Raw genomic sequence first — 21,894 nt, 5'->3', positions numbered from 1 at the left:
ATATGCATGCAAATTGGAGTAGTTGTGTTCAATGCCCAATACGAAAACACACATTAATTTGATTAAACGCGTAAATGAAATCAATCACCCTCCCTAGACCGAGATCCAACACTAGGCTTGTGTTACTTCAAAAACCGTTTTATATAAATATAGTGGGACATATGCTACTAAATAAATCACATGGATAATAGTTGTGATAGGACCAAATAATTTTAATTAGATTAAAATGACTGTTAATAAGTGATGAGATCAAAAACCCTCGATCAAACCAATATTAAGTTGACAAGCATGAGGGTTCTTTGAACACTCTTTAGTCGCTTCCCACTGTGGTAAGCTCTAATCGTTTGTGACTCGTACTCCAATGTCATCCTATCAGGAAGGAGTACAAAGCATGTGCTTACACTCAGGAGGAGTTCTATATGCATACATGATGTTGTGAAGGTAGGCAACGAGAGTGACAACATCATATCATTTTGAGGTTATTCTTGAACCCCATACGAATTTGCATGGTGGGAAAGACTTAACTAATGCCATGGCGCCAATATCATATCATTGTGAGGGTGACATTCTTTGGAGGCCAAATAACTTACAAGAGATGTAAATGAGCAAGAGTTACTCTCTCATTATTATTAATGCTACTCAACATCATGTCATTGTGAGGTGGGCTTAGTAAAGGTGGCCTCTCATACCTTACTAAGAGTTTTGTCCAAAATTCTCGAATCCAACTAAAGGATATAGAATTTGCCAAAAGTAGTAGATGATGCTATTTGATTTAAAGACCCGAACCAAATGGTTTAAAATCAATCAATTTAAATATTGTTATGTAAATGTTTACCTATTTGTGGGATTGATTTTCTGATTTGATTTAATTGAAAGTAATTGAATTAAATTTGAATCAGCAGTTTAAGGAATTAAACCATAATTGAGGGATTTGATTAATGAGGGTTAATTTGTTCTTTTTTACTTGATTTGAGTTGTTTGACAGAAGACTCAGATGTCGACATGTGTCACTCTTGATGGCTCGTTCGGCTTTGATGAGTCACATACAATGTGTGCAATTTGACGAGACCTATAACATGCGCTACATAAGCCCTAGCGAATCAAAATTTAATTTATTAGTAAAAATTTATTTCACTAAAAATTCAATGTCTATATATATATATATATTTTTTTTTTTTGAATGAACGATATTATCTACATTAAGAGGGAGGATGGTGGGCTAAGCCTCACAATAGACTTGTAATAAAGTGGTTCAAATTTACTTTTGGCGAGAATCGAACCTAAGATCTTTTATTTATAAATAAAGAGAAAAACCACTATATCATAATACTAAATGACTCAATATCTACCTATATTAGAAAAGGTTAGTCTGCTGTCCTGATCGATAGAGGAAAAAGAATGAATAATTTGCTAGCTTTCCAATTATTGTTGTCATCGAAGTACATGTTGTGATGTTAGTCGTGACAAACTTTCCATTAGAAAACAATTATATTTTTATTTTATTTTAAGAAGAGTCGATGGATTCTAAAAAGATGAAGTTACAAAACCCAGTTACATCAACAATTATATTTAATTAACTTGCGCGGCATACAAGTTAATTAACCCAATTGTCGTAGCCTGCACATATATCTAATCGTATCGAAGTTTCAATCCGGACCATTAATTAATTTTTCAAACAAGAATTCAAATCCCCTATAAATAGTTGGTTGCTTTTACGCTTGTTATTTAGAGCACACAACACTTAATTAGTTTGAGCTTAAACAATGAGAACATTTTTAATATTGATTACGATTTTGTTAAGTTTGAGTTGTGAAAGCGTCGCAAATGGATTCAAGTTGATGCCATCAGAATTTCCGGAGGATTTCATCATTCATGTTAATACTGCCTCATCATCTTCTTCTACTGTGGCTGATCAGCAAAATGGAACCAGATGGGCAGTCTTAGTTGCTGGGTCGTTTGGTTATGGCAACTATAGGCATCAGGTGTATATATAATCACTTTCATTAAATATATGTTAGTTATTTATGAGTATATGTATGAGTATAATCCCTTTAATTACGTTGAGGATCCTTCAAATAAGTTTATTTGAGGGACAACTTATGGAGCCGATTGCGTAACTTTTTCTTAACAATTCAAATGTTTATATTTTAATTCATCATTCATAGATTATTTTTGCAATAAGTTACACAAGTTCAAAATCACTAAGATCCAATTGTAGTAAAGAAAATAGATGAATGCAGTTCTTCAAAGAAACACTAAAATGATTACCATTTAATTAAACAATCATATGGTTGCAGATTTTGGTGATTTTTAATAATAATCTCTACTAATTAATAAAACTCTAATTGTCAACCAAAACCTTATGAAATTACCAGTTTAACCCTCTAATTAAAATAGAACATGAAGAAGAAATATGGGGTAGAAATGTAATTTCACACAACCAAATTTTGCTGTTTTTTTTCAAAGCCTCACCTACATGTAATCCTAACACATCTCTAATTTAAAAAAAATTAAAAAAAAAGAAAAAAAAAACTTCCCACTCCCACATTCTCTATCACTCTCTTCCTCTCTCCTTTTATTTCAAAAACAAAAATAAAAAAAATTTCTCACACACTTTGTGTGTGCCCATATGCTAGTTGTATTTAAGGGAAGACTCTAAGATAAACAGTTGGATCCTTGAAATACATTAATTAGGGCTTAGGCCCTACAAGAGATCCCTCAATGGAAGAGGACTATTAAATACATGAGAAATGTTCTCTTGTATACTACTGTGCATCTTAAGCCATTAATCGATCATGTATATGTCCTTACTACTCTGTGCACATGCTATATATCAGATCATTGATTTTTGTTAGCACATGTCTCAATTCAGAATCAGACTACATATGCATTTTTTTTTTGTCGAAAGCAACTTATATATAAGCATTTGTATGATATATAAGTTTGTCAAGAAAATATATGGAAATATGTAATGGAAAATGCAATTTTTTTCTTCTTGTTTTTATTTCTTTTCATCTCTTAAATTATGTATTATTTTTCTAACATGATTTCTCACAATATGATAGGCCGATGTGTGTCATGCATATCAAATATTGAAGAAAGGTGGACTAAAAGATGAAAACATCATTGTTTTTATGTACGATGACATCGCAAACAACGTTGAGAACCCTAGACCTGGTGTCATCATCAATAAGCCAGATGGCCCTGATGTTTACAAAGGGGTTCCCAAGGTTCTTTACTATCTTATTATGATGGAGGACCATCGTAACACATGTGACATACTGATTTGGTGTTACGAAATTACTGCTTAATATGATATTTCAAGTATGCGCCACATATTATGTTTCATATGTTATTCTTATTTTTGGTAGGATTACACTGGAGAAAATGTTACTGCTGCCAATCTTTATGCTGTTATTCTTGGAAATAAAACAGCTCTCAGCGGGGGCAGTGGCAAGATTCTGGACAGCGGTCCAAATGACAATGTTTTTATATATTATACCGACCATGGCGCCTCTGGGATAATTGGTTTGTAACTTTAATTACTTGATAAAATGTATTTTCTATAGCAGGATTTTGTATAATACTGGTTAACTGTTTATCAAGTGTGTATTATATATATATATAAACCTGGACATAATATAGATTACCTGATCAGTTTTGGATGGTGATTAATTAGGAATGCCTGAAGGCGATTACGTGTATGCTAACGATCTCGTGGACGTTCTGAAACAGAAGCATGAAGCTAAGGGTTACAAAAAAATGGTAAATAAGTCGTCATTGTATTTTTTTTTTTCCTTGAATTTTTGTCAAGCAGTACAATAGTGATAGCTGTACAATATATAACTAATTGCTAAAAGAAAAGGTTTCTTGCTTTGTAGATTTGTAAATTCAAATGAATGATTTTATGTAATTACCAAAATTAATCAGGTATTTTACCTAGAATCTTGTGAATCTGGGAGCATGTTCGAGGGTCTGCTTCCAAGTAATATAAGTATCTATGCGACTACAGCGGCAAATGCAACTCAAGATAGTTGGGCGACATATTGTCCTGGTTTTGATCCTGCTCCTCCTGCAGGATATGACACTTGTTTGGGAGACTTGTATAGTATTTCTTGGATGGAAGATTGGTAAGCATAACGCATGTGATATTCAGTACTAATTTGAGAACATTAACTGATCTCGAGCTAATTATAAAAGTTTGAAGTCACTTTTAAAAACGGATCTAGAGTCATTGGTATATAAATACTATTTTGAGAACATTAACTGATCTAGAGTCATTGGTATATAAATACTAAAAAACATGAAAATTTAGGTCCCTTTTTGAAAGTGAGCCTAGACCTTTGGATGTGCTTTGTACTGTGCTCAATAATCTCACTTTGTTTGTTCTAATGCGCACCGGATACGTTTATGCATTTGAAGTGTTCTCAATTATTCCTTAAACATTTCTTTCTATATTTAAAATATCATTGAAAATATTTTCAGGCCCTAGTACTAATTAAATACGTACCGTTTATTTGAAAGTGTGAAAATTTTTTGAATAATTTTCTGTTACTGTTTTTGTGTAAATTGGGGAGCAGCGATGTCAAAGATTTACGAAGAGAAACTTTTGCAAACCAATATGAAACGGTAAGAAATCGAAACTTTTGCCTTGTAATTATTTACCAAGAAAAGCTTATACATAATATCTTGAGATTGAGCACACAAACTATAAACCAGACTAGTTGACTATATTTATTTATCAATACTTATTTATAACAAAAAAACTATATTTATTAATATGCCTTGTCAACTTCCATTATTTGAACTTTAACTTGTTTGTTTGAGTCGCCACTTAGTATTACGGTCTAATGGTATTCCTCTTAATTTGTAAGAGAGGTCTTAGGTTCGATTATCGCCAAAGATGAATTTGAACTACATTATTGTTAGTTTATTATGAGGCTAAGCGTACCCCTTCTCCCTTAATGTAGATAAAATCGTTTGTTCAAAAAATAAAAAAAATAAAAAACTTGATTATTTGAACCATATATTAATTTGTTGGCTACATTTTTACAGGTTAGAAATAGAACCGCAAATACTAGTGAAGGACTTGGGTCTCATGTTACTCAATACGGAAATTTGAACCAAGCCAAGGATTTACTCTTCTCTTACTTGGGTTCAGATGACAACTCTACTACTTACACCAACACTAAATCCTCACCATCATTCTTAGGGCCAGTTTTTAACCAACGTGATGCAGACCTCCTCCACTTTTTGCACAAGGTATGTGATCTCTCTCTCTCTTCTAGTTTGGGGTTGTTATGCTGTGAAAAAAAATAACGATGTTTTCTGAAGTAGGGGTAGAGTTGCTTCTGTTTTCTACTGTTTTGGATCCATGATTTTGACAAAAAAAAAAACACATTTTTTTTGTTTCATTTACCAAACACAATTTTAGCCTCAACTTTATTAAAAAGTTGCTTTTAAAATAATTTCAGCAATGCCAAACCAGTCCTTAGTGTTTTTTAAACTAAATTTATTAATTTCTTTGACCAACTTTTTCGGTCGGTCTTATTTTCGTAAAAAAAAAAAAAAACCCCTAATGATAGCTAGGATTAGGTAGAACAAAATTGTTCGGCGTAATTTTTCTTTATAAATATTGTTTCTTAAACTTGGGATTAGTTCTAAATCTTAAAATGTGATTTTGAGCTGCAACCATTCTTTTCATATATCATATATTCATCCAGGTACGTAAAGCTCCTGATGGCTCTCATGAGAAGCATGAAGCTAAACAGAAACTATCTGCTGAAATGTATCGTCGGGAGCGCATCGACGACAATATAAATCAAATCGCGCAACTAGTGTTTCGATTTGATTCTAGCTCAAAAATGAAAAATATTCGGCGTAACGGGCAAGCTCTTGTGGATGACTGGAACTGCTTTAAGACTTTTGTAAGTCTTTCTTTTACGAATTAGTATAGTAACAACTATATATACAAGTAATATGAAAAATTATGAACTACAAGTACATGATCTATTTGTTTAAGCAAATACCTAAACCCTAGTTAAAACCAACTTGTTTGATGCTAGCTAGTTAATGAGATGATCTTCCATGCAGGTGAAAACTTACGAGAAATATTGTGGAGCACTCTCAAATTATGGAATGCAATACACAAGAATTATTGCCAACATGTGCAATTATGGGGTTACCATGGAGCAAATGACTGCAGCATCAACGAAAACTTGTTCTTAGACTTGAAAAGAGAACAAAAGGATTGTGCTCACATGTCCTAATAGTTTAAGCTTAATTTTTTTTATAAGTAATTGAAAAGTACTTTTACTTTTCTATAAATTTCGAAATAAAAAACTTAGTACGTCGCCTTATTTGTCAACTCTAGTCTTAAGCTCAATTATTTTCCTTGTTGATGAAAGAGTTCGTATTTAAGATTTTAAGAGAGTAAGAACAATATAACTTGATTGTCGAATGTAATTAAATTCAATAACCAATTGGTCCTCTTATGTTCTTCCAAGAATCAACATCACAATAACAAAATTCTAGAAAAATATCCAATATTTGAACTAAAATTAATTTATTTATAGTTTCTATTTGTTTACCTCAAATTGCAATCTTTTAGTGTAAGAATTTGATTAGATATAATCATTATTTTGATAGAAGTGTATTGATGAAGTTAATAGAGTTTTGTAACGGTAGGTTATATGAAACATTCAAAACAACAATGTAGTGGACTTATTTGCAGTTAATTATGAGTTATTGAGAGACCTATTGCTTTCCTAATAGGTGGATAGCGATAGGCCTTATGTGGCTATAAAAAGGCTTGTCCAAGCTCTCCAAATATAAGCTTAATAGTGTGCTGAGTCCTATTGAAAGTATAAGCATCCAATTTTGTGAGAGTAGAAGACTATCTTTATTTTTAGCATCATGTCTTCTTCATCCTCAGGTCACGTGTGTGTCTAATTTTTGTGTGTTAGTATTGACTCTAGTTAATTGTGATTTTATGTTTTAGTTGATAATCATGTATGTGGGAGTATTAAGATATGACACTTCCAATACTACATTATTTGGCATGTAGCTTTGTGATCAGTTGAGTTAAACTTCAGTGATTATAGAGTAATGATGCAGCTGATATGCATCAACATCTCTATAGTTCTGGGTTTGATTTAGTTGATTACATCTATGTTTAAGTTGATAATCTTGTTATATAAACTCAGTGATCATTGATAACTTATTTCTATATAGTCCATTACTATGTGATTATGTATACTCAAGTGGGAGAATGTAAGAATTTGAGTAGACATAATCATTAGTTTGATAGAAGTGTATTGATTAAGTTAATAGAGTTTTGTAATGGTAGGTTATATGAAACATTCAAAATAATAATATAGTGGACTTATTGCAGTTAATTATGAGTTATTGAGAGACCTATTGTTTTCCTAATAGATGGATATCAATAGGCCTTATGTGACTATAAAAAAGTTGGTCCCTGCTCTCCAAATATAAGCTTAATAGTGTGCTAAGTCCTATTGAAAGCATAAGCATCCAATTTTGTGAGAGTAGAAGACTATCTTTATTTCGATCAGTGTAATTGTATAGATCTCTACACAACCATTGTTCATAATTACTATGCAAATTTGTAAAAAAAAAAAAAAAATTATGCCAAGTTTGAAGCGATTTATACATCCTTCATATGATGGTAAACTAATACAAATACACACCAATTAATTAGAAGCGTATGTAAGATAATTAATAGCAGAATAAACAAATCACAAATCCATTAACCACTCACCTTGAGAACTCATTGTTGCTGCAAAGATAGAGCTCTTCTACACCCGACAAAACTGTATGTAATTAACAAACAATGGGGCTTGTTCTTTTGCTTTTGCGTATTTAGTGTGAACACAGGACCCCTATTATATATCCTTAGTGGTGGTATTTGATTAGGTTACTTCCATCATGTAATCCTAATCAAATCATCCAAACAGATTACCTTATCACCACAAACCAAAGTGATCATATCAGAATAGTTAAACCTATTCATACTAGGATTACTCTCAACTTTATATTAGTCTAAATACATTCCCTGATAGCTTTACAAGTCTAGTCTATCCTAATCTCTTATGACTTCAATCCTTTAAGCTCGTGATAAACTAAGTGTGCAGCCCCAATTAGTTTACATTCTCCCACTAGAGCCAATGCTTTTCACACAGGCCACCATATAAGGAATCATACTTGAGTGGCCATGAGAATAGGAACAACAAAATCCCATCAACAAGTATATGTCATAAGCTAGTATTCATGGAGGACTAAAGGGAATCAGGTCCTTAAAATTCATAAACACTATCCCCATAATCACTTTCATGAAACTGTCATAGACATGAAACCCCAACAAGACATGAACAATTAATACAACATGCACACTTGAATGTTTCTGTAATGCACCTTGTGTTATAGTCCATCTTTAATAAAACCAGTCAACGAGTCTTCTTCATTGTCTCACATTGAGACCCTTAAGTTGCCTTCTGTAATAACAGTTAACATAAATTGATTTTCCCAATAGCACATTGAAAATCTATTGTATCATATCTATAAACTACAAACATGGGAAACTTGTGCGACCAGCAGTTTATTTCTTTATTAGCTACGGTAAACTGAAAACAAATAACTTAATGCATGAATAAAACACAAACATGATTGATAAACAAATAATGTAATCATACCATAAGCTCCCACTATTCCATGAAATCAAAATTCTGTAAAACCCCCATGTTATGCATATGCTTCTTAAAGACCATTACTAGGACTGCTTTGGTTAAGGGGTCAACTATAATAGAAGATGTATCCATGTAATCTATTTTAACCAAACCCTCCACCACCTTTGCACGAGCAACAAGGAACTTGATATCCAAATGTCTGGTAGCATTGGACCCTTTTGTTGTTCTTGGTAAAGAATATGGTTGCATTGTTGTCACAATCATTGATCTTGATACCTGTTTCAATCCATAGATGGATTTATTCAATATACAAACCAAATGTTCTATCCCTTCTCCCCTTCTTCCTTGAAACCTTCTGGTTGAGCCATGCATGTATATATCTTCTTCAAAATCATCATTCGAGACGACCATTTGATGTAAAAACAAGTCAAAATGTGCCATCAACGCCATGATCTCTCTAAATGCATCCTTGGTTGATACTAGACTAAAAATAACTTTGTAATCAATCCCCTTCCCTCTGGGTAAATTCATTGCAATTAACCTCGCCTTATGCCTCTCAATGCTTCATTTCGAATCTCTTTTTGTCTTCAACACCCACTTACACCCTATTGGTTAAACTCCCTGAAGTGGTTCCATAAATTCCCATACATTATTACCTTCCATAGAACTCAACTCGTTTCTCATTGCTTCTATTCATTTTTTAGAATTGTCACTGGACATAGCTTCTTTAAATGACATAGGGTCTTCAAACTTTTACAAGTAAGACTCACCTTCAGCAACATATACAAAATCTTCCATAGTATTTGACTTCCTAACCCTAGTTGACTTTCTTAATGAAACAATAGCATGCTGCACTAAGGTTATGTGTGCTGCATGATTAGTTGTGCTCCATTCGTGACATCTGCATGCACTTCAATCTCATTTTGAACTTGTACATATTCACCTTCTTCATTATTAACATTCATCTGATCTTCATGATTGTCATCAACATCCACATTGTCCATTTGCCCAGAAAAAGCAACCATCTCATTCTGATTTTCATTCTCAGTAACTACATCATTTCCTTCCTCAAATGCGAACTTTCTTGGGTTGGAAGTAGAGTCGTCATTGCCTTGAAGATTGCTTGGCTAGTCTCAGCAATTTTCATAGTGTAATTAGGCCAGTATAATATGTAGCCCTTTGACCTGCATGTCCCACGAAGTAACATTACAAAAAATATGGCCTCTATTTCTATTTGTGCCCTCTATAGGCGTTACCTTTTGCTAAAAGAGCACAATAGACTGTTTGGGCTCAAAGAGGCAGACACAAGTGAACCACTATTTGTGCCTCATTTCTGACAACTTGTTAGATAACCTTTTCCACACAAGTTGGCACTTCACATTGTAATTGTGCCAACATGAATTAAATATTAAAAAAAAAAGAAAATCAAAATTTGAAACTAAAATTGAGGAAATGAAAATTTTTAATTTTCTTAAAATGAAAAGGCCTACAACACATTCCCAATCTCACAAACATAATGTAATGTTACTTTTTTTTATCTCTAATACAATAAAACTTGAAAGCACATATTTTTGGACATATGCATTTTCCTCAGCAAGCCTTGCACCTCATCAGAAGCCATAACAAATATAGGCGATTTCAAACGAAAATCAGTCCAAAATTACACCTAAAAAGGAGTTAGTTAAAATCAATTCGTACAAGTTCCAGATCTGCCATATCAAAGATTCATATTCCTCACTCCAGGTTGTTAAAGAAGCTTCTGGGTTTGAGACAACACATTTCTTTAGCTCATAGTCACTTGAATCGAAAAAATATGTAAGTTTGCATATTATTTAGGGTCAAAGTGAGTTACTTATTTTAATGACATATCTAGTATACATCATCAATAAACTTGCAATTTTAAAGGAGAAAATGAGTCTTAACTATTATAAACAATGGATAAATAGAATATTCACAAATATACAACTAAACAATGGAGAAATGAGTCTTAACTGTCAGTGATACTTAAATCTTCAAAGCGTGGAATGTCTAAATAGGGAGGCCAGCTTGGTGGTACTTCCAAATCTCTGGTAACAAGACAAATGATGCGAAATATATAAGCACACAAATTAAACCCTCTTTTTGACAATTGTAGTATAGATGTAAGTAGGGTATCGTTCTAGGCCGGGGATTAGGAGGGATTGCTAATCTATTCCAAATTAATTTAAAAATATTAAACAAGACTCAAGGACACAAAACTAGGCTAAAAATTCTAATAACTCGAAACACTCTTAAAATGACTCAAAATAATGGAAACACTCAATTTAAACACTAGGAACTGAAATGGACGGAAATTAAATTAAAAGACTAACAATAAAGAAAACTAACTAAATAATATAATTTAATAATGGATAGGTGTTTGGTTTTGACTAGAAGTAAATTAAACTTAAATAAATTACAGAATTGACAAAAACATAAAATTAAGGTAAAATGATAAATGACGGACTAGCTAGAGGGTTCTTCTCCACACATGACACATAAGCAACCTAAATTGATTTTCAGTTGTTCTTTCAATAAATTGTAAATCTCAACGCCCCAAATTAACCGTGAACAGCACTTTTTTAATCTTCAAGTTTTCCTTAAGTTATTGAATTGGACGGGAAAACGCATACAACAATTCAAAACATTCTTCAAAAGTCCCCTACGTGAAAAGCACAATAGAGATACAATCAAAGATCATTAAACTTTGTGAAAACTATAAGCATTGACGAGGCATTCGTAACTATGAAAAGCATGATACTCTTGCCAAGAATTTACTTAACGTGATTGTGACTAGCAACCTTTACTACTTGTGAAAATAAGTTCATAACGATTAGGTGAAATTCACTTATATTCTAGCATCAAATTCATGCATGTAAATTAAGCGTGCACTCTCAACCAACATACACAAATCAGTTTTTATACGAACGGATAAGTAAATTGAAATCACAACTTATGAAATCACAACCGAAGGTAATCAATTCATATTACAAATATATTCATGGCTTTGAATTAACCTCTAACCAACATAAATTTAATTACACATTATTAAAAACAGAAATAAAATATAGATTTAGAAAGATGTAACCGAGAGAGAGTGAATTGGCGCTCCACAGGTTCTGCTCTCTATCCTCGAGGCTAATGCCTCCTCTCGGTTTCTTTTCTCCTGCACAGCAGCAAGTGCTGCTCCTCTCTGCCTCATGCGCTCTCTGCGAGCTGCCCAAAGGCAGCTCCCCCCTCCCCCCGTCTTCTCGTGCTCCCGTCTCTCTTTATTCCTCGCGCTCATGCTGCCCAAAGGCAGCTTTCCTCTATCTTTTTTTTATTTTATTTTTCTGTTGCTGCGCACGTCTCTGCCCTCCTAGCTGTCTCTCACTCATCTCTCCCTCAATTTCTTTTCACGTTTTCTGCTTTTCTCTATTGCCCACGCTGTCTCTCCACTCCTTCTATTTAATTCCTCAGTGCTTTCCACTTTCTTCCCAATTATGCCGTGTCCCTCCCCCTCTCCTGCACCTCGCAAGTCTCTCCTTGGATTCTTATCTCTCCTGTCTCCCCGTATGCTTTTCTTCCTTTGATTTTATTCTTTCCTCTTTTTCTCTGGCCAGCTGCAAAGGCAGCCCTCTTCATTCCTCTAACATAAAAGAGCAGCATCGGTCAAAAATACCCTACATTGTCTACCTGTCTTAAAAGCAATACTCACAATTCATTATTTGTACGCAATCTTTGTAGATTTAATGATCATACAATTTTGTATAATGGCCAAACGAATGACACTGTAGTTATATGTTGAAGCATGTAAGACACCTTGGAGACAACATAACATGCTACATAATGTCAACTTTAATACACGGTTACTTACTAATGAATTCATTACATAAAATTTCACTTGTTCTATTTTATTTTCTTTGCATAACAAATCCTATAAACACAAAAATAACGTAAATAGCTCAAAAATATAAGGAACTAACTAAGAAAAGACGAGTGAATTCGAAGTAAAAATATATATAAATATGATCCGATCAAATACCCCCACACTTAGCTTTTGCTAGTCCTCGAGCAAAACAAAGAAAACAAGAACAAGAAGTAACAAAAACATTAGCTTCCCTTTATGTGACCCTCATAGAATTTCATTCAAGAAAACAAATCATCAAGAACCATAGCTAGCATCAAGGAACTAATCCAAGTTCATCTTCCTTATTCAAATATTAGCAGTAATCTTTGAATCATCCTTGAAGTGTAGTGTGTGAGATAGCCATGCTAATGTAATTTCAAGTTCTTATTTTTAAAATCATCATATGCAAACTAGCGACCTTCTCACGGGATATGCACTCAATCACACATGTGTTTAGTTTTAATGTGTTTCGCTCAAAGAAACAAATGTGAAATTTCTACCATAAGCTTGCATAAAGATCACTTCTCCACAGTCATAATTGCAAAACTTAAATCAAGAGGACTTTTATTGGATGTAATGAGGCTTAGGGATAGGGTTATTGAAATGAAAGAATAGGAAAACACAAGTTCTAAGCTATATTGCAAGCAATTCTTTTGTTTAGATTTATAAGAACTCAATTTTTCCAGCGATTCTTCTAGCACCTCCAACCATACCCTTAAACTGAAACTTTTAAAAAAAACTTTTTATTTTCTTTTTATTTTCTTCCTTTTTTTTTTTTTTCTTCGTATACAATCTTTCTTTTTCTTTTTCTTTTCTCTCTTTTTTTTTTTTTTTTTTTTTTTTTTTTTTAATACAAACATGAAATACCCCCACACTTATTCTTTTGCCAGACACCTTCAAAGTACTTCACAAACATTTCTCATAAGACAATCCCGCATTGCTCACTAGCTTGCTTGGAAAGGGTAAGGAAAAATGTTTCAGGCATAAGGGTAGACATATCTGGTGATAAGAAATAAAAGGCTCAACATACACGGCTCAAATTGGCAATCTAATGATATCATTTTTCTTTGGGAAACATGGTTATTTGGGCCATAGTGGTAAACCTAATGCCTCTATCATTTCCAAGTTCATGCAATCAATGACAAACATTTCGAAAGATCGTTACGCAAGTTCTAGAGATGTATCTCACATAAGTTCATCACACATGAAAGAATAGGAGTGTATGAAAAATGCACACACTTTCAATAGGCTCAAAAACTCACATAGGAATTATATATGGTCACTAAATTCACATATGAAGCTTTAATTCATACTTTAGTTTCACATCAACAAGGCTATGTGCATTTGGTTTTTCAAAGATGGTCAAACATGTACAAAACTAACAAGAGAATTAGGAATTTCACAAAATACATGTTAACTAAGTTCTTGATGATCATGGTTCAAATTTGATCCAATTATATCATTGGGTAGGGAAACTAACAAAAAATCTAATTCAAAACAATAAGGGAAACAAGACAATATTTTTGGATTTTTTTAAATTTTCCGATTTTTTTTTTTTTTTTTTTTTTTTTTTTTTTTTTTAAGAAAACAAAAACTAACAACACAGAAACAAATGAAATTCTAGAGATTTCTACCCCCACACTTAAACTTGACATTGTCCCCAATGTCAGAAAACACTATAATGCAAATAATAAAAAAATAATAAGACACAAAATAACGCAATTGGACTGAAAACTTCCCTAATTTGCAGTAAAATCAAGCGATGACCCCCAAGCTAAAATTCTGCAATCAACTTCAAGGGTGGAAATAACCAAAAGTTCCTGCAAAGAAAAGAAATAATTCAGTTAAGTAACGCAAGAAAATTAATTAAAAAAAAAAATTGCAAACGAAAAATTGAAAATTACGATAAAAGATAATGAATAAAACTAATAAGTAATCATTGGTCGTGCTTGTTGACTTTCCACAGCTTTCCTCTTGAACAGGGTGACACTTAGCTTTTCACTTGCAAGTGATGATTTTATGCTATTGTACTGCAAGGCTTTGCTCTTTGGGAATGTTGCAGTTCCTTATTTGTTCTCCAAGCAGATGTGGCAGCTTCTCTAGTTCCTCAGCTCGGACTCCTTCCGCTGGGATGATTGTGCAAGCTGCATTCTTCTCTGCTTGTTTCCTCAGCACGGCGGGCAGGCACGAGGGAGAGGTGTTGGTCTGTTTCTTTCTTCAATCTTTCCAAGTGCCCACCTCTTGCTCTCTTTCTCCTTGTCCTTAGTTGAGGATGAATCAGCACGTTGTCTCCACATGCTTCGAGGTATCATCTTCACTTCCCTTATAAGTGAGAAACAAAGCGAAAGCACAAGATGATGAGTACTCGAGAGCAGGTGCTGGCTAGAGAAAGGACAGGGAGAAAGCATGATATGAGATACTCTTGCTTTCAACCTTCATGATATGAAATACTTTTGCTTTGAATGGGTTGTTCGCAGGAGTATCCCAAGGAATGAGGAATACAGAGTGACTCGAGAGGGTTCTTTGGGAATGCATTTTCGGAGATGAAGAAGTGCTGAGAGGGTGTGCTGAGAGAGTGTGCTTTTGCTGTGAAAGGCGAAGGTAGAAACTTATAGGACTTGTCTTCACAACCGGAACTGTTCTCTCACTTAGTGTCGGCAGCCGGTGGATGGGTGAAGAATACAAATTACGCGCTTTCTGACAAAGCTGCCCGTAATTTCCGCAAAGCTGCCAGTTGCATGTGACAAGTGCTGACTAGGCTGAGAGAGACAGATGGTTGGAATCGGCACTTCGAGCTCTGAGCATCGTCGATTGTAGAGGTAGCATGTGACACGTGCGGATAAATCTGGAAAAGAAGATTTGCCCGTGGGTTGAAGCCCAGCTTTTGAGAAAGCTAGCGTGTCTTTGACTATTGAATTTCCCTCTTCGATTTCTGAATTGGTGCTTCGACAAACTGCCCGAGATTTTCGCAGAGCTGAGTTTGCGTGTGACGGGTGACAACACGTCTGGACGAATTGATCTTGCGAAATCCGGGGTTCGGCTCGTGGTTTCTGAGCAAGCCCAACTTTTAAGAAATGAACGCCTCTTTTGAGAAAAGAATCCGGCTTTTGAGAACGGAAACTCCTCTTTTGATAAAAGAATCCGGCTTTTGAGAAAGGAGCCCCGACTCTTCGATTTGCGAGAGGACGCTTCTCTGAGGAGCGCCTCTTTGATTTCTTCTTTTTATAGAGGCGTTAATTTTGTTCCACAACACACTTGAGCACCCTCCTGTAAACACTTCCTTCTTGCACTTGTTTAATCTTGATCATTCCGACTCTCTTCTTTCTTCACCACCTCTGAAAAATGTCTGGCCCTTCCGATCGTCGTTTTGACTTGAACATTGGTGAAGAGGCAGCTCCGCCTTCACCAGACAATATATGACGCCCATCCTTCATATCCCCTACCGGTCCTCTTACCGTGGGGGATTCGGTGATGAAAAATGACATGACTGCTGCGGTGGTGGCCCGGAACCTTGTCACCCCCAGAGATAACAGACTGCTCGCTAGACGGTCTGATGAATTGGCGGTTAAGGAGTCTCTGGCTCTTAGCGTGCAGTGTGCGGGTTCTGTATCCAACATGGCCCAACGCCTATTTGCTCGAACCCGTCACGTTGAATCGTTGGTGGCTGAAATACAGAGTCTCAAAGAGGAGATTAGAGGACTCAAGCATGAAAATAAACAATTGCACAAGCTTGCACACAACTATGCCACAACCATGAAGAGGAAGATTGACCAGATGCAGGACACCGATGGTCAAATTTTACTTGATCATCGGAGGTTTGTGGGTTTGTTCCAACAACATCTGCCTTCGTCTTCTGGAGCGGCACCGCGTAGTGAAGCTCCAACTGATCAACCTCTGCCGCCTCCTCCTTCTGTGGCCCCGCCGACTGCTGAAGCCCCGCCTACTACTGAAGCATCACCCGACCAATGAATACTATTAGTTTACATCATTGTAAAATATTTGTATTTTTTTTTTTTTTTAATTTTTTTTTTATGTTTTTAAATTTTTTTTTTTTTTTTTTTTTTATGTATTTTTTTTTTATCATTAATTTTAAATTTTATCTTTTTTTTTTTTTTTTTTTTTTTATGTAAATTAATGTAAAGAGACTTTGGTTAACCTTCCCCCACACTTAAACTAAATAACACAAACTCACAGAAATCAACCAAATAACACACTAACTAAACAAAACAAAATGAAAGCAGTAAAGATAAGGGTGGAAGAATGCAAAGCTGATTGGGTTAGTGATTCCAAAGTCTCCATTCGTTGAATGCTTGGGTTGCCTCCCAAGAAGCACTTGATTTAACGTTTTTAGCCGGACGCATCTTTCCTTTAAATTTTCCTCGGCTCCATTTGAACCTAAAATCAAAGAAATAAATCAAATATCAAAAGTAAAATACACAAACACCAATATAAACATAAACAAAAACAAAAATAAAAGGATTAGCAAAGTTGCTAATCCCCGGCAACGGCGCCAAAATTTGATGCGAAATATATAAGCACACAAATTAAACCCTCTTTTTGACAATTGTAGTATAGATGTAAGTAGGGTATCGTTCTAGGCCGGGGATTAGGAGGGATTGCTAATCTATTCCAAATTAATTTAAAAATATTAAACAAGACTCAAGGACACAAAACTAGGCTAAAAATTCTAATAACTCGAAACACTCTTAAAATGACTCAAAATAATGGAAACACTCAATTTAAACACTAGGAACTGAAATGGACGGAAATTAAATTAAAAGACTAACAATAAAGAAAACTAACTAAATAATATAATTTAATAATGGATAGGTGTTTGGTTTTGACTAGAAGTAAATTAAACTTAAATAAATTACAGAATTGACAAAAACATAAAATTAAGGTAAAATGATAAATGACGGACTAGCTAGAGGGTTCTTCTCCACACATGACACATAAGCAACCTAAATTGATTTTCAGTTGTTCTTTCAATAAATTGTAAATCTCAACGCCCCAAATTAACCGTGAACAGCACTTTTTTAATCTTCAAGTTTTCCTTAAGTTATTGAATTGGACGGGAAAACGCATACAACAATTCAAAACATTCTTCAAAAGTCCCCTACGTGAAAAGCACAATAGAGATACAATCAAAGATCATTAAACTTTGTGAAAACTATAAGCATTGACGAGGCATTCGTAACTATGAAAAGCATGATACTCTTGCCAAGAATTTACTTAACGTGATTGTGACTAGCAACCTTTACTACTTGTGAAAATAAGTTCATAACGATTAGGTGAAATTCACTTATATTCTAGCATCAAATTCATGCATGTAAATTAAGCGTGCACTCTCAACCAACATACACAAATCAGTTTTTATACGAACGGATAAGTAAATTGAAATCACAACTTATGAAATCACAACCGAAGGTAATCAATTCATATTACAAATATATTCATGGCTTTGAATTAACCTCTAACCAACATAAATTTAATTACACATTATTAAAAACAGAAATAAAATATAGATTTAGAAAGATGTAACCGAGAGAGAGTGAATTGGCGCTCCACAGGTTCTGCTCTCTATCCTCGAGGCTAATGCCTCCTCTCGGTTTCTTTTCTCCTGCACAGCAGCAAGTGCTGCTCCTCTCTGCCTCATGCGCTCTCTGCGAGCTGCCCAAAGGCAGCTCCCCCCTCCCCCCGTCTTCTCGTGCTCCCGTCTCTCTTTATTCCTCGCGCTCATGCTGCCCAAAGGCAGCTTTCCTCTATCTTTTTTTTATTTTATTTTTCTGTTGCTGCGCACGTCTCTGCCCTCCTAGCTGTCTCTCACTCATCTCTCCCTCAATTTCTTTTCACGTTTTCTGCTTTTCTCTATTGCCCACGCTGTCTCTCCACTCCTTCTATTTAATTCCTCAGTGCTTTCCACTTTCTTCCCAATTATGCCGTGTCCCTCCCCCTCTCCTGCACCTCGCAAGTCTCTCCTTGGATTCTTATCTCTCCTGTCTCCCCGTATGCTTTTCTTCCTTTGATTTTATTCTTTCCTCTTTTTCTCTGGCCAGCTGCAAAGGCAGCCCTCTTCATTCCTCTGACATAAAAGAGCAGCATCGGTCAAAAATACCCTACATTGTCTACCTGTCTTAAAAGCAATACTCACAATTCATTATTTGTACGCAATCTTTGTAGATTTAATGATCATACAATTTTGTATAATGGCCAAACGAATGACACTGTAGTTATATGTTGAAGCATGTAAGACACCTTGGAGACAACATAACATGCTACATAATGTCAACTTTAATACACGGTTACTTACTAATGAATTCATTACATAAAATTTCACTTGTTCTATTTTATTTTCTTTGCATAACAAATCCTATAAACACAAAAATAACGTAAATAGCTCAAAAATATAAGGAACTAACTAAGAAAAGACGAGTGAATTCGAAGTAAAAATATATATAAATATGATCCGATCAACAAACATACAAACAAAAGCTGGTACTCTTTAGTCTTTATTAAGAATAATTAAAGAAAAAAGTGCATCTTATATACAATTCCAAGAAGACATAGTATAACTAGAATGCAAAACAACAAACCCCTCAAGCCATTTCTCCTTGCAGAGATTGATAAAAAAATTTGTATATCTTCTAAGGATACCATCCAATCGACCCACCAAAATATGAATACCTTGTAGATCAGGCAATTAAACTATGGGTAGGGCAAAAACAAGCTTTTATGATTTAGTTCTACAAACCGATTCATACAGATAATGAAACCAATAATTCCTAATAATACCATTGCATTTGAATTCGTCGGAAGCCAAACAACCTTCAACCACCACAAATAACCCAGTATTGACATCCCCTGCTTTGACAGCCTTTAAAAAATGACCATGAGTAAGAAATATATCAAGCAGTAAAATACATTATCACATTGGATATCGCTGAAAAAATGAACTATAAATTTAGACTACCAAGAAGCTCTTGAAAATGAAGGTGACATCATTTACACAGAGCAGCAAGAATGAGTATGTAATGGCTTCCAAATTTTTAAATCATGATTCCTTTTCTTTACCTGATGAGATGCTATATATCCTTCCTCCAACAGATTAATTGGTGTAATTCTGCTATGTATACATGCACTCGTTTGTGATTGAAACATAATGACTTTTGCCAGCCACTTTAGTAACATTTTTAATTTCTTCATGCATGGCAATCAATCTTCACACAAATTAACATATGAAAAAAGCAATCCACAGTCGCAATAATGCAATTCTACCTCTTTCGAATGTAGAATAAAAGAGAGAGAGAGAGATGCAAAAAAAAAAAAAAAAATCTCAAAATAGGTCATTTCCTACAACATATAACAAACATGAATTTTAGGAACTTAGAAGGTAATTAGTAGTTGGTCTGGAGTTTAATTGACAGAACACATAAGTGTAATGAAAAAAAATGCACATCTCGTCATGGGCATCATAATTAACTATAAAACATTGACAAATTTTCACATTCAATGATAATGATGTTATCCTAATCTCATCTATCATTTTTTAATTGATTAAGGAATAAACTGGCAGATATTAAATGGCAATTCATCGGCACCTAAACTCAATATTATATCACAGAGCAAGAAAAAGATATGAAATGGCAACTCACCGGCGCCCAAACTCAATATTATATCACAGAGCAAGAAAAGTGTTAATGAACCATAGATATCCATTTTTACTGAACACCAATGTAGAACAATTTTCAATCCAAATTAGATGAGAAAAGGCTTCACACTCTCATGCAGAGTTCCATCAATTAGACCCCAACAAAATTAGAATATTTATATTACATCCTAAAGCCTAAAATCAACTATCAAACTCACATTTCTTTTGATTTTCTTTATAAAACAAACTTGTAGACAAATCAAACGAATTTAAGCACAATCTCAAATTAAGGCTCCAAATATTTAGTGGGAAAAAAGTGAATCACTTACCAAGTTCCCTGAGGAGACTTTGAGTTTCTTGCGGGATCAAATACAAAAAAGAAAAAAAAAAAAAAAAAAAGTTAAATAAATTACACAAAAATCATAGAAAAATAACAAAGGAAAAGCCCAGATCTGGGAGGAGTCCATGATGCGGTGGTTGTCAGCTGATGCAATGGTTGTCGATTTGATGCGGAGGTTGTCTAGCTGATAGACGACATCCATCGACGGAGTCTGAGAGAGGAAAAAATGGGTTTGTTTGAATCTGAACCAGATCAAATCCCCTTTTGATTATAACCTAAAAGAGGAAAAAGCTCAATTCCCCTTTTGTTTCAAATGAACCTTAACCTTAACCCTAACCCTAAAATTAATCACAAATTATTAACTAAATTAACCAATACAAGATCTAAGTTCTTACCATTTTACCTGGAACGAAGTGGAGATGAAGGAATCACATTATGCAGGCACTAAACTGAAGGGGAACTGTGGATGAGATGAGAGTTGAGGTCGACTGATTTGCAAATTCTGTGTGAAGACGAAGATTTGCAGAGTCTGTGTGAAGGAGAAGCATTTGCAGAGTGTGAGAATGTATGTGTGAGTCTGTGTGAAATTTAAAGGGGAATGATTTGCAAATTCTGTTTCTGCGTGAGATGTGAACTTGACTTTAGAAGTGAGATGAGAGGCGAGACAGAAAGAGAGAGAGGGAAATAGAAAAATTTGGGGAAAATGAGAGAGAGAGAGAGAGAGAGAGAGCCTGGGGTTTGATTGAGAAAGGGAAAGCAAGAAAGAGAGAAGAGGCAGAGGAATTGAGGGGAGGGTGGGTTTGAATGGGGAAACATAGAGAGGTGGAAGGAAGGAAAATGAGGACGGTGTGAGGTGTGAAGATTGAGGAAAGTGTTTTTTATTTTGAACAAATGGCACAAAAAATCTACTTTTACTGTAAATATATTAAATTATAAGGCACGATAACATTTATGGTGTCATTGCAAATTAATAAAAAATTTCTATTGTTGACATTAAAGGCACAAAAGTCATGGTTATGTGCCCAATGATGTGTTTGTGTCTGTTTTTCTTCACACTGGGCACAATACATGGTGCCCATTAGGGAATGAGCACTGTTCCACTGTATTGGTGTTTAAACAGACATAAACACCTCTTTTGTGTCCCTAATTTTGTGCCCAAAGGCCATTTTTCTTGTAGTGTAACATCTAATGGTCTTGGAATCTAATTTCGTACCATTAGGATTGTAGACTTTTGCTTCTTCATGGAAACTCCAAACGTGAATATGTTTCAAGCTAGGCTTTCTCCCAGCCAATA

The 21,894-nt window shown here is 34.6% G+C and overlaps 1 protein-coding gene and 1 long non-coding RNA gene across 2 annotated transcripts; one reads left to right on the top strand and one right to left on the bottom strand.

Moving 5' to 3' along the window:
* The first annotated feature begins 1,763 nt into the window (after positions 1–1,763).
* Positions 1,764–6,228, top strand: LOC103454774 (vacuolar-processing enzyme-like). Its single transcript, XM_008394376.3, has 9 exons — positions 1,764–1,982; positions 3,066–3,230; positions 3,372–3,528; positions 3,680–3,765; positions 3,931–4,130; positions 4,581–4,629; positions 5,056–5,262; positions 5,724–5,927; positions 6,094–6,228. Exons 1-9 carry the CDS (start codon positions 1,764–1,766, stop codon positions 6,226–6,228), a joined length of 1,422 nt encoding a protein of 473 aa, XP_008392598.3.
* Positions 6,229–8,511: 2,283 nt separating this feature from the next.
* LOC139191468 (uncharacterized) lies at positions 8,512–20,625 on the bottom strand. The gene is made up of 2 exons (XR_011575534.1): positions 19,405–20,625; positions 8,512–10,771 (listed from the first exon to the last, which is right to left on the bottom strand). It is a non-coding gene; the product is annotated as an uncharacterized lncRNA (long non-coding RNA).
* Between the last annotated feature and the right edge of the window lie 1,269 nt (positions 20,626–21,894).

Source organism: Malus domestica, chromosome 14, assembly GCF_042453785.1.
Source record: "Malus domestica chromosome 14, GDT2T_hap1".
In the NCBI taxonomy this organism is placed as follows: Eukaryota; Viridiplantae; Streptophyta; class Magnoliopsida; order Rosales; family Rosaceae; genus Malus; species Malus domestica.
The sequence above is the reverse complement of the archived record's forward strand: the minus strand, read 5'-3'. Positions and strand labels throughout refer to the sequence as shown.

Coding starts and splice junctions, on each gene's coding strand:
- LOC103454774 (XM_008394376.3), top strand. CDS start 1,764: ATGAGAACATTTTTAATATTGATTACGATTTTGTTAAGTTTGAGTTGT. Junction 3,529..3,679: donor TGGCGCCTCTGGGATAATTG/GTTTGTAACTTT, acceptor GTGATTAATTAG/GAATGCCTGAAGGCGATTAC. Junction 5,263..5,723: donor TCCTCCACTTTTTGCACAAG/GTATGTGATCTC, acceptor ATATTCATCCAG/GTACGTAAAGCTCCTGATGG.